Source organism: Dermacentor andersoni, chromosome 3 (assembly GCF_023375885.2).
Source record: "Dermacentor andersoni chromosome 3, qqDerAnde1_hic_scaffold, whole genome shotgun sequence".
In the NCBI taxonomy this organism is placed as follows: Eukaryota; Metazoa; Arthropoda; class Arachnida; order Ixodida; family Ixodidae; genus Dermacentor; species Dermacentor andersoni.
The window spans coordinates 201910924-201924750 of record NC_092816.1 but is presented as its reverse complement, the minus strand read 5'-3'; the positions used below and the strand labels follow the sequence as shown (position 1 = coordinate 201924750).

General features: G+C 49.6%; 1 protein-coding gene across 1 annotated transcript in view; it reads right to left on the bottom strand.

Moving 5' to 3' along the window:
• The window catches only part of LOC126524360 (uncharacterized), a 125808-nt gene that overhangs the window by 64923 nt on the left and 47058 nt on the right, over positions 1-13827 (bottom strand). The window contains exons 8-9 of the mRNA XM_072286980.1: positions 11496-11561; positions 583-726 (exon numbers count right to left, since the gene is read on the bottom strand). Coding sequence (XP_072143081.1) covers positions 583-726; positions 11496-11561 — 210 coding nt within the window. The remainder of the gene's footprint in view (positions 1-582; positions 727-11495; positions 11562-13827) is intronic.

Here is a 13827-nt window from a genome sequence, read left to right as displayed (position 1 = left end):
TTCGACAGTACGTGTACGGTGGAGCTGCGCTCTGGCGCCAACTCTTCAAGTCAATGCTTCAAAAAAGAGCTCGGCCAAGCCGCCACGCAAAATCATCCTTCGGTTTCGCTGGCCACGAACGAAAACGGTGGCCAAGGACGAAAAGTAATCACCGTCGCCTGTCAGCTCTCATTCTCGTCAGACTGAGCGTCATATGCGACAGCTACGGCACGCTAGGGAGGGGCCACATAGCGGGGTGCCACCGCCTCGCATACGTAATTATACGGCTTGGGCTGAAACTTCAGACATGCATATGTCGGGACACAGGCGCGTTACTAAAATTGTACAAAATGGAATAGTCACCAAATGGTACCGCCTCCGAGGTTTCAATATAAACATACAGTAAATAAAAGGTTAATTATCGAATTTAATAACATGATGACATTACGACGACAATTATCCATTTGCGACCACCTGACCGCATCACGTAGGTAGAAAAATGACCTTCTGTAAACTACCCTTCGCATTTAAAAAAAAATACCGTAAAGTGTAACTTTGAACACCTAGTATAATGCGTAATGGGAAACAGGATTTGCCACCCACCTTGTAGATGAGGTAGTCGGAGTAGCCTTTAACCACGCGAGACAGGCTGCGCTTGCGTTCTTCAAGTAATGCGTTCGCCTTGTTTAGCTGATCATGCGATGCCTGCTTGTCTCCCAAGGTTCTGATAGTTTCCGCCTTGAAGTCCTGCACCCATTTTCATAACACGACGCTCAGCAGTGGAAAGCAGATAGTGGTGCACATCCCAAGGAAAACTAAATATTTCAACTTTGACTTCAAGAAGGTACCTAGAAATGTTGCGAATATCAAATAATCATAGCTGTCAAGGCGGTGAGATGTGCAAGTTGGTTATTGTAGCTTGCATTACTATATTCGGCGCGAAGATCCATGCACAGAAACTGAAAGAAAGAAAAGACGAAACAAAGGGGACGAGCTCCGGAGATCAACAGAGTTCGTTACAATTTGTAGCGACTACTCCGATTACAACAACTGCCAGAGCTAGGGTTGCCAAGTTTCATCAAAAGTAGACAAATACGAGATGGCGAGAGAAGAGGCATTGACCGACATTGTCAGTGCGAGAAGCCGTCCAAATTGGATTTAAACATTTTGCACATTTTTTTTTTGTTCACATCTCATTCACACCGGCGAGTGATAGCCGTCGCGCCACCTCTTGGTCACAAAGCGAACAGTCGAAAATGGTCGCATTTTTCGAAAAGTGACTATTTTGGACCAGTCGTTCGCTGCTAAAATTTTTGAAATCACGCGACTGTGGTTGCTAAACTTGGGAACCAATTAGCGGCGTGCCGAAAGTTATGTGATCATGTGTCTTCATCTGGCGTCCTCCTGCGTCGCCCCAAATTCAATGTCCACGCCACCATGGCAGAGTGCTGGCTTGTAATTGGTGTCTCGCCTTGCGATAGTCTGGCGCATAAGTTCCAGCAACGTGTCGAATGTACGTGGTAGCATTTGCGAGGCGCTAAACAACAACAAGAAGAAGCACAAAAACAACGATCTTCATGGAACACGAACTAGAAATTACAACTTACTCTAGATAATACTGCTCGTCATGTGCGCGGAGTTCAGGCGGAAGGCTGCGTGCGTGTTCAGCCACTTATCGGGAACGCAGGCAGGGGCGCACCCACTAGCGTCGCTTTTGCTTCGGAAGCTTCCGCGCGGCCACAGCTGACACAACGGCAGAGCACATCAGCACAGTGAGGACGTCTTCCTCTTTGCTCGAATCAAAATCCACGGCTGTTGCCGGAACGCGAAACCCGCGAAGTGGGCGAGAATCTGCGTAGATCCCTATAGAGTTCCCGTTGAGAATGACGATCTCCGGGATTGCGACTTGCAGGTCGCGCTCGGCCAGCCTTGCCGGTGGGAGCATCGGCCGCCTCCAGTCACCTTTTCGGTCGCCAGTCTCAAATGGTCGCGCGACCTGCTGAAGTCGTCACTCTGATTCTTTTTATATCGTGAACGCTCACGGCTAACGACACAGCTAAAGTCACGGCAAAAATAGAAACTACCTTAAGGTTCGTCAACGCAACAGAACACGAGAGACGAAAGTGAGCCCTATCTGCCAGCCAATATAAAGTTATGCGGATGCCACGCACTGTGGAAATCGACTTAAGCGAATCTTTGCCAGCGGTTTGCTTTGATTCACAATAACTAAATGGAGATGTTGATGGTGACTGTTTAATTTATTCAGTGTTTAGTACAATAAGAGAGAGGTGAGTTGATGGTAAATACTACCTTGCGGTAACCACTGCTCTTTGCTTGCGTAATACACAGAGCACACAGCGAGACATGCTTTCTTAAGGCGTTGTTGTGCACCATTGTTCATAATATTCGAGAAAGTTAGCATTGTCCTTGCCTCATAGGGCACATGGCATTGAAGCTGAAATGTTCAACTTTAATTGAAAATGGGGCTTTATGTGCCAAAACCACGATAGGTATAGGAAGAACACCGTAGTGGCGGAATTTGAATTAATTTTGACCCCGTGGCTTTCTCTAACGACCACCTAAATATAAGTACACCGGCAGTCTCGTATTTTATTTCCGTAGAGACGTAGTGCCTTGGCCGGGATGGAACCCGCGACATGGAGCAAAGCCGCAAAGATATCAGGGCGGGGACAGAAGTGTTTATTTGGCGTGGGGTCACTTGCGTAATCTGGCCTAGATGCTACGGTGCTGCGCCTTTTTTTGGTCTGGACGCAGTGCTTCAGTTGTCTGCTTGGCAAATTGTCATGCTGTTTACTTTTCAGAAATAGCAGAAACGTATGGAACTGTACCTTGAGCTTAAATACATCGTTTGTCCGCAGCCGCTCTGGTCCCCAATAGTAGTGTTTCCTTGCCTTCTCAAGTAGCGTTTTCCTTTTCCCACCCTCCCCCAAATGTACGGAAACTTCGGATAGAGTGGTAACGCTGTCATTAAGTCGTTTTGTGCTGCCTTAATTTTACCAATTGTCTGGCACCTCTCCCAACCTTCAGTGTGGGCTGTTGCAAAATCGTAGAAAGGTAAGCGCCGCAGTTTCCGCAATGCATTTGCGGGGGGGGGGGGGGGCAGTTAATTACAACTGTCAAGATGATATTGTCGCGTAAACCCTGCTGGAGCATACAAGCTGAATCAAGATACAGGCGGTTGCACTTTACGAAAACGCAAGCGGCGACGCGTTATGCCGAGACGACAATCGTTCTCCTCTTCTTCAGTCTCTTGCTGCGCCACACCAAGTGGCATTACCCCCTCTTCAAGAAAAAAAAAAGAAAAGAGAAGGAAAGCATGCATAGGCTTGACCCAAGAGCGCCGAGATGGTCTGGGACGAACACATAGGTTATAGCCACAATCACTGTGGTGTGCAATATAGTCACAAGGCACTGATGGACGAGCAACCACAAAACTAACCGAAGCGGCTGAAAACGTCGAATATTAGGGGCTATAGTACGGTTACAACCGCACAACGCGCCCAATCTCAGATTGCGGTTGTCGATGTCGGGGAGGCTGACTTCCGTCAGGAAGGACTTCCTAGTTCACGTCACTAATTCGCTGCAACACTCTGTAAGGTCCGAAGTAGCGACTCAAAAGCTTCTCGGATAGTCCTTTTCGGCGCACGGGAGTCCAGACCAAAACTTTATCACCAGGTTGGAACTCGACATGTCGATGGCGGAGATTGTAACGGTGCGCATCGATGCTCTGTTGTTTCTTTATGTGCACTCGGGCAAGCTGACGGGCTTCTTCCGCGCGTCGAAGGAAAGTTCGGCATCTTGGGCGAGGTCGAGATGATCGATGTTATCGCACGACAGCATTGCCTCTAACATAGTCTGCACTTCACGGCCGTAAACGAGGTAAAACGGCGTGAAGCGTGTTGTTTCTTGCGTAGCAGTATTATAGGCAAACGTTACGTAAGGGAGTATCTCGTCCCACGTCTTGTGCTGTACGTCTACGTACATAGACAGCATGTCAGTCATCGTTTTGTTCAGTCGTTCGGTCAAGCCGTTTGTGTGCGGATAGGCAGTTGTCCTTCGATGGGTCGTGCAGCTGAGTTTAAAAACGTCTTCAATGAGCTGTGCTGTAAAGGCTTTGCTTCGGTCTCTGATGACGCGCGATGGGGCGCCATGCTGTAGGACGATGCTCTGTATGAAAAACTGGGCAACCTCGGAAGCTGTGCCTCGAGGCAGCGCACTTGTCTCAGCATATCGCGTTAAATAGTCCGTGGCTACGATTATCCACCTGTTGCCAGAAGATAACAATGGAAACGGGCCCAGAAGATCCATTCCGACCTGGTCGAAAGGTTTGCCAGGTGGGTCAATCGGATTCAGCAATCGCGCAGGTTTCACAGCTGGCGACTTTCGGCGCTGGCATTCACGGCAGGCTTGGACGTAGCGCTTAACACACTCGGCAAGTCTCGGCCAGTAGTAGGATTTGCGCACTCTATCAAGCGTTCGCGTAAATGCCAAATGGCCAGACGGAGGCTCGTCATGACAGGCGAACAAAACTTCGGCATGGAGGTCTGCTGGAACGACCAAAAGGTAGGTCTTGTTGGTGGCAGCGGAGTTCTTCTTGTATAAGACGCCATGTCGTAAACAAAAAGACGACAATCCTCGAGCGATATGCCGGGGTATTGTTGGGTTTCGTCCTTCCAGATGTTCCAATATAGGCCGTAGTGCGTCGTCTGCGCGCTGCCGTGTGGACAAATCAGTAACGCTTACGGCTACAAGGAAAGCGCCGTCATCCTCAATGTCGTGGTCGGTAGTGTCGACCGGGGCGCGCGAGAGTGCGTCAGCGTCTTCGTGTATGCGGCCCGACTTGTACACGATGGTCGCGTCGTACTCCTGCAACGTAGACTCCACCGCGCCAATCGTCCAGAAGGGTCCCGGAGACTTGCAAGCCAGCATAACGAGTGGTGATCCGTTACAACTTTGAATGGGCGGCCGTAAAAGTAAGGTTGAAATTTGGCCAGCGCCCGTACGACGGCAAGTCACTCTTTCTCCGTGGTGGTGTAGTTGGTCTCTGCACGCGATAGTGTGCGACTTGCGTAGGCGATCACTCTTTCAATACCTTCCTGCCGTTGTACAAGGTCCGCACCAAGACCAACGTTACTGGCGTCTGTATGAACTTCCGCGTCCGCCTCCTCGTTAAAGTGGGCCAAAACTGGTGCTGACACCAGACGCTGTCGAAGCTCGGTGAAAGCAGTCTGTTGCTCTGAGGACCAGACAAACGATACATCGTCCCTCGTGAGGCGAGTCAGCGGCTCCGCCATCTTCGAGAAATTTTCGATGAAATGCCGGTAGTATGCGCAAAGACCCAGAAGCGTCGGACACCTTTCTTGTCGGTCGTTCTTGGAAACGAGGCTACAGCGGCTGTTTTCGCGGGATCGGGGCTAACGCCTTCCGCGCTGACCACGTGTCCGAGAAACATCAGCTCCTTGTAGCCGAAATGACACTTCTGAGGCTTAAGGTTGAGGTTAGCCGATCGGATGGCTTCGAGAAATTGCCGCAGTCGTTTCAGGTGGTTGTCAAATGTCGCCGAAAAAACAACCACATCGTTAAGGTAGACGAGGCAGCTTTGCCACTTCAGACCAGCGAGAACGGTGTCCATCATTCGCTGGAAAGTTGCTGCTGCCGAACAGAGACCAAAAGGAAGTACTCTGAATTCGTAAAGGCCGTCGGAGTGACGAAAGCAGTTGTTTCGCGGTCTCGTTCATCGACCTCAATTTGCCAGTAACCGCTCTTTAGATCGAAAGACGAAAAATACTTAGCTCGCCACAACCTGTCTAGAGTCATCGATACGTGGTAGTGGGTGCACGTGCTTCTTGGTAACACCGTTGAGGCGTCGATAATCAACACAGAAACGAAGCGTTCCGTCTTTTTTCTTGACTAGAACGAACGGGGAGGACCACGGACTGTGCCAAGGCTGAATGACACCATCATCTAGAATCTCCTTGACTTGGCCTTGAATGGCCTGACGTTCTTTCGGCGAGACGCGATAAGGCTGTTGTTTGCTGGTACGTGCGTCGGCGGATGTCGTTATTCAGTGCTTCGTGATTGGTGTTTGGCCCACCTGAGTAGCCTGAGCGAAGCACGCGCTGAATTCGTTCAACAGTTCCTGCAGTGCGCTCTTTTGGTCGTCCGTAAGCTCGGAGCCTACATCAATGTCTCTGAGTGAACCATCGTCTGTGTCCACCTCAGAAGCAAAGCACTCGACGATGTCCGTTGATGGTTCGGCGTAGGGAATGACAGTGCCACGCAAAATGTGCCGATGCTCAATGGTAAAGTTGGTAACGAGGACTGTTGTCTGGCTTTCACGAAGTTCCACAAGGCTTCGCGCTACACAAATACCTTGTGCCAGCAACATAGAAATGTTGCCTTCGACAATGGCTTCACCGTCTTGTATTTCGTCGGACTTGACCGGAACGATAACACTAGCACGCGGTGGTATCGTGATGCTCTCGTCCGAAACGCGAAGTGCAGATCTGTGTCCAATGGCGTCGGTCTGTGTTGCCCTTTGTGTCGAGAAAGTTACGCAGCACTCGCGGAGGTCAATAATGGCGCCATATTCCCGGAGAAAGTCCATCCCAAGGATTAAATTGCGGGAACACTCGAGTAGAACCAGAGAAGTGGCGAGAAAACCAGCACCGCGAATTTCTACTCTGGCCGTACATAGGCCAAGCGGTGTGACGACGTGGCCACCTGCCGTACGAACTGGTACCCCGTTCCAGGGCAATTTAACTTTTTTCAGAACGGTCGCCAGTTTTCCACTAAGAATAGAGTAATCGGCGCCGGTATGTACACGTGCACTCACTGTTTTGCCGTCGATCAACACAGGTATGTCCAGTGAAATCTTGTTCGTGGAGACTGGTTCTGGCGTCGTCGTGTTTTGGTTATTCTGCGGTCGGCACGATACAAGGTCTTGAGCGCATCGAGTATCGGCGGCCCCGCCTCGGAAGGTCGCTGACGTCAGTTTTCCCGGCGTGGACTTGGTGATCGCCCTTGCGTCGTCCTCGAGGTGGTATCGCGAGCAGGGAAATATCGCCGCGGTGAGGGTGAGCGTGACTGCCGCTGCGATGGGCCCGGTCTGCGCTGCTGTTCGAGGAATCCTGCGATGTCGGGTGGCCTTTGGCCGAACCTAGGTCGAGGTGAATCGATAGAAAAACCCCGCAGTCCGAGTCGTCGGTAGGGGCACTCCCGATACACATGACCAGCTTCGCCGCAGTGGTAGCACAGCGGTCGTCGATCGGGTGCTCGCCAAACCTCTGATTTCCTCGTGGGTGTTCGGCGATCGCGAAATACGGTAGCGGAGTTGTCGGAGCAGCTTGCACCAATTGCAACGCGACTGGCGGCGCCACATAAGTAGGTGCGAAAGCTTGGACGGGGCTCAGTAATGTTTCTACGTACGTCTTGCACCGGGATTCGCTTGGCACAGGTGGTGCTTCACTGCTGGAAGGAGATGCCTGCAGTGCCTGCTGTACTTCGTTGCGTACGACGCTGGTGAGGGAGCTGACTGGAGGTGGCGACATACCGTGGTGCTTCTGCAGCTTGTCGCGAACCACTGAGCGAATCAGCTCGCAAAGCAAGGCGACGTCGCACCCTAAGCCTACCGGCGTATCCGGAGTGCAGGCGGCATTTACTTGTCGGTTGTACAAGTTCGACCGTTGCTGAAGGGTCTTCTCTATCGCGGTGGCTTCGGTGAGGAACCCCGCAACAGTCTTGGGCGTATTCCGAACAAGACCGCCAAAGAGCTTCTCCTTTACGCCTCTCATCAGATGACGCCCCTTCTCTTCCGACATGCTCGGATGGGCCACGTACATCGTGACGCTCTCGAGGGCCCGCTCCGCTTTTTCCCGGCGATCGGGGCTGGAGTAAGTCTCCAGTAGCTTGCGCTGGAACTCAGGCCAGGATGACAGAGCACTTTCGCGGTTCATAAACCACGTGTGAGCACCATCCCGGAGGCTGAAGTGGACGCTCCTGAGTTTGGTATTGTTGTCCCACTCGTTAAACGCAGCCACGCGCTCGAACTCCGCCAGCCAGTCTTCCACGTATTCAAATGTGTCGCCATGAAAAGCCGTCGACACTTGCGGGTTCAGCAGCGTTAGATAAGTTGGTGTCACCCGCTCCGTAGAAGTCGCAGTGGTCGCAGTCATAACTTTTTCCTGGAGGTTTCCAAATTCTGGGGCGAGGCCTCGGATTCGCCGGCTTGTGCGGTGAACTGGAGTCAACTCCAACTGTGGGGCGAGGTTCATGCTGCCCAGTGGGGTCTCCTGCATAAGTAGAGCGTACCCAGCAAGCTCCACCAAATTGTCGCGTATACCCTGCTGGAGCATACAAGCTGAATCAAGATACAGGCGGTTGCACTTTACGAAAACGCAAGCGGCGACGCGCGATGCCGAGACGAACCTCGTTCTCCTCTTCTTCAGTCTCTTGCTGCGCCACACCATGTGGCAATATTTTGCCCACGCCCAGGGAGGTCCAGAGGACATGCTGACGACCATCGATGGAGTGGTCCAAACAAGTTCCTTGCGTCACCTTTACTCTCTTCCGCGCTGCTGCCATGTAACTGCACGCTATGAACCACCTCCGGACGCGGCGTGCATGACGGCAGCAGCAGCAGCGGGAAAGTCGAAGGAAGAGGTAAAGAAAGCTTCACTTTAAAGGGCCCCTCCCCAGGCCACATAGAAAATTTCAGTGAATAATACACTGAATGTTGTTACGTGCCTTCTAGGGAGCGTTTTACCGCAAGAATGTTTCAAATTTCCTCATTATAGCCGAGATAGAAATTTTTGATTGCCACGAAACCATAATTTGAGGAGGTAAGCGTCACCGCCATCATGGCATTCTTTCCACGTGCGCCATCAAGCCTACGGAAGCGAAATTCCTTCCCTGCGTTCTCCCATACCGGAGCTCGAGAACCGCGTAAACGAAAACGTCTGAGGCCCCACAACCTATTCTCTTTCCCTGCATATTTTGTTGCGCTGCGAAATTCCGCTGAAGGCGTAGCGCGCGAGCGGTTACGTTTGTCTATTTCGCGTAGCGCATGATTTTGCGTGTCGTGCATGAGAAAACCTGACTAACGGTATAAGTCAGTACTAGGTGGACGCGGGAGGACGAAAGCGCTTGAACGCGGTGCTGAAAAACGTTAAAAAAATGACACAGCTTCGAGGTCCACGCGCGCGACTGAACGACGTGGCAACAAGCAGATGAAACGGAAGTACACCTCTCTTGCTACCGCATGAAGTAAAACAAAAACATTCATACATTCCTTTTGTGGGTTTTATTATTTCTCTTCACTTGAATTCGTCTAGCGAAGCAACAGATTGCATAAAACAGAGCTGTTGCCTTGAATATTTCTCGAAGCCACGTGTTACCATCAGAGACGCCCCAGCATGTACACGTGCGTAGGCGCACATGCGCATATACGTCACCTCTGCGGCTGGGAGTGCGGCGCCCGCGAGGAGATGAGCAAACGGCGTTTGGTTTCAGATTTCAGCTCCCTCCACGGCGCATTGCCATGTAATTCCTAGCAGAGACGATCGTAAGCGCGCATTGTATGCACTGCGCTTGTTAGCTGAAAATGACCAGATCTGGTGAGGGGCCCTTTAAAAGGAACTCTGCATTATTGATAATTATTCAACTCAAAAGAAGAAAAGTCAGCACCTTGCAGCCAAGTTGGGACTCGTGACATTTACTTAGCAATCCGAAATGATCCGCTCAGTTCGGGAAAGTTGGCAACTTTAGCGGGGGCTTTAGCGGGCGATACTGGCCAAATAATAGAGTTGCAGTTTCGCCCGAAAGGCGAAGCATCGATTGCCATAGCAAGTTAACGAACAGTTGTGCGAAGTAACAATACTAATTTATCGGGTGTATAAACTTGTAAACAAGGGCATATTAACTAAATTAACAAGCATGATGTCATGCTGCAGAAGCAAACATGAACGCACCTCACTCGATGACCGCAGAAACTCGCTGTCAAAACGGTAGAGTGGAAGCGCGGCAGCAGCAGCGAGCGAATTGACCTTAGGGTTGTCTTTCCCATAAACGCTAAATAAGCCGCGAAAACGCAGCGCACGGCCGGCCCTGCCCCCGTCGAGATTGCTTTCAAGACACAGCGGCCTGGGCGGGCGTACGCGGCTGGCTGGGCCACTCACGAGTAGATCGCAACCCCCCCTTTCTACTTAGCGCTTCCTCTCTGCTTTCCTTCCGTATGCGCGCGAGATTGAGGCGCGATCGCTGGCTCACCATCGCATGATTTCACTCGCACATACAGCATACCGGGCACAGCGACAATATACCGCCTTTGGACATTATACGGAACCTGACGACGACGCCGACGGCAGAATTGCAACTCGAGTGTCCGTTTGCTATCGCAATAACACTCTGAATAAACTTAAGCAGTTCGTATAAGTTGTGAATGCGAAAGCAATAATGTCGAATTGAACGCCACTGAATGGTTCTTCGAGTTATGTACTCGTGGGCAAGCGAACGCTTCAGACTCTTGGCGAACACCTCCTGGATAGCACAAGGCCGGTGAACTTCGATCCGTGGTGGTAACGTCCCCACGATGCTACCTTGCCAGACTACAATATAATCTAATGGGGATGCTTCCGAGTAAGCCGCGGTGATTTTGACGTCATAGCTTGCGTTACACAGGACTTTGCTATCCAAATTTCGGCCCAAGTAGCATGATGTCATAAAGTAGAGTGTACAGGCCTGCTATCTAGGAGGCGCCTGTATAGCCCAGTTGGTAAGATACTCGGCTTCTGAGCGTGGGACATAGTTTCGAAACTCAATATCGCCAATCTTTGTGCTTTCTAATTTATTAAACTTTTGTACACTTATTTCTTTGTAGCGATAGCCGAGATGAAGTGGCAATTCAAGCGAGAGCTTGCGCGCGCAGGAACACGCGGATAACACAGGCTTCCCAGCGCGCCATCGAGAGCGACGTGGCGTCGCGGCGATGCCCTCTCCAATCACGCAACTCCTGGCGGGCCCGCTCGCCCGCTCTGCTCTGTTGGGGCGCGCACGTGACGTTGCGTCGCGGCCAATGGGATTCTAGGTGCCGCTTCAGACGCCGGCTTTTCCACTCAGTGGACCATTCGAGGCTTTCGTATCAATAGATCTGAATAAATTGATACACTGACTTCGTAGGTTGCTGCGCAAGAAATGCTAATTTCATGACTGGAAGCTATTGTGCACAAGTGGTTTCCTTGCCTTCTTTCAGAGATTGGATCATGTGGTTCGTCATCACTATGAGCACGACCGCGTTTCTTATACAGCAGAATTACTCCAAAGTCTTTCCACATGCACCAGCCTTCCCCCCTTGTACACTGTAACAAATATTCTCCTTCATAGTATGGGAATAGAACGAATACAAGGCAGATACTCAAATAAAAAATGAACCAAATGGCGAATAATATTCTAGCAGTAATGTTTGACTAGATATTTTCGGCATGTGGTTCTCCACTTACGTCTGCAGGTCGTCCGTCAATCTTCACAAGATCTTCAATGCTTTCCAGGTTCTCGACTACCTTGTTCTGCAGACAGTGAACATAATAGCTTCGTGTTGATCTTTACACGGTTATGACCACGTGAACGAAAGGTGAATCCCGTGTTCCAGAGAGGCAAAATTATTTGTCTTGTAAAAAACGGCAGCTTTGCTGTTGTAGGACGTCTGTGCTAAACGTCATTTACTTCATAAAAAGAACGTTGAGAAAATTCAACTAACGTAAAATAAAAGCTAACTTGCGGTTCATGGTACCCTAATCCATACCCATGTATAATAAATTATTTACATGCTTCAATATTTAAAAAGTTGCTCTCCTAAATTTCTGATCTTTCTATAGCTTTGTATACATTTATATTCCGCATGTTTTGTGGGTGAAAGAAACAATAATTATTTTAGTTTTTTCCTGTGCACGGGCAACCGACATATTGCATTACTACTCCATAATTTGATTTACGGTACATGTTTATTTCTAGAAAGGTAGCAGATTCGCCCGAAAGCCGAAGTATCGCTTGTGATAGCAAATTAGTGGGCAGCTATACGAGTTAAGGATAGTATTTTTATCGATCGTGTAAACTTTCATAGACATACTAACTAAATTACCAAGCATCATGTCACACGCGCCGAAGCAAACATTACCACGCCTCACTAGATGACCGTGGAAACGCGCTGTCAAATCGCTGGAGTGAGGAAGAGCGGCATCAGCAGGAATCGAATTGACCGTCGCGCTCCCTCTCGCATCAACGCGAACTAAGAGGTGAAAGCAAAGCACACGGCGGACTCTGTATCTGTCGCAGACGGCTTGCAAGATTACAGCGGTACGGGCCGCCGCGCGCAGCCAGCCGGAGTAGAATGCGCCCCCCTCCACACCATCCTCCCGGAGCCTTGCGCGTGACGGAAGACGGCACGCTTCCTCCCCCCTTTCCTCCCTTGGGTGCATGAGATAGAGTCGCCATCGCCGGCTCACCTTCGCACGCTTTCACTCGCACATACAGCACGCAACGCGCAGCGACAATTTTATCGCCCTTGGAATTTATATGGGACCACACGGCGACACCGATGCCGACGGTACAGATGTGCCTGGAGTATCCATATTATTGGTACCGCAATAAAATTAACACTAGATATTGTTTCTGCACGCCAGGGCAGCTTCGTTCTTTGCACAGCCCTCAAACGCCATATCGGTTAGATCTGTTCCGAGTATCACATATGCCGTACAGTGCAGTTGAGGAAGCGCAGCACCATTATACTTTCAATATTACGAAAATTAAGCCTACTCTTTTGATTAGCACATCATTTCGCCAGGAACGGCCTTGCCAATGTGGCCAAACTGCGATTTCGTAACGGCTATAGAGCTTTTTTTTTTTTAACTGGTGACCAAGTCGACCTATTCGGTGAACCGGGTATATCGTAGGTATTGTTCTTTCACGAAAAAAAGAAAATCTGCGTTGACTGGCACTGGTCGGCTATTTGCTTTAACTTTTTTCATTCGGTGGAATATTTGCCTGCGAAGGTGACTTTCGCTTCCAGTCTTCATAAAAGTTCGGCGTTATCAATCAAAAGAGAAGTGAAATTGGAAAACAGGATGCAGCGGTATTTTATAAGGTACGTTTTGCATTAGTTGATGGAGGAAGGGTTTAATAAAAGGAGAAGCTGATGCGATAAGCATTATTTTTATTGCAGCAGAATATTTCCCACGTAGAGTGACATAATTTCCTCCGTTAATGTCTTGCTGCCTACAAGTCCTACGGTGTTCTTGCCGGTACAATAGTAAGCTATAGCAAAGCTTGCGTTTTTACGGTACACTGACAATAATATTATTATAACCTTGCGCACATTTTTCACAAATGTGCCTTTTACGAATAACACTTACACATGCTGCATAAAGTACGAACAAGGCGAACAACAATGTGTTTAGCTCAGTATGTCAAAATAAGCGAATCACTATGTTTAAGGTAAACACTAATATCATCATGGCACAGCTGATAGCCTCGGTCTTTTGAGAAGCAACAAGATGCCAAACAAAACCTTAACTAGTTTATGTTGCCAAGGAAAGTCCAATATGACAAATCGACTTGCGTCATGAGATAGACGTTAAATTATGTTGACTCAAGTTTCGAATCTTTCAATCCCGTATATTGGATCTTTTATTGATCAGTAATGAAAATGGAAGATTTGTGTGCGCGTCAAAGTAAGCAACGTTAAAGCCCTGTCTAGTTACGCGCCTCAGCAGGACCACGCATTTCTTACTGACAAGGAGCAGTTGACAGTATGATGCAAATTTAGCCATCCATAAG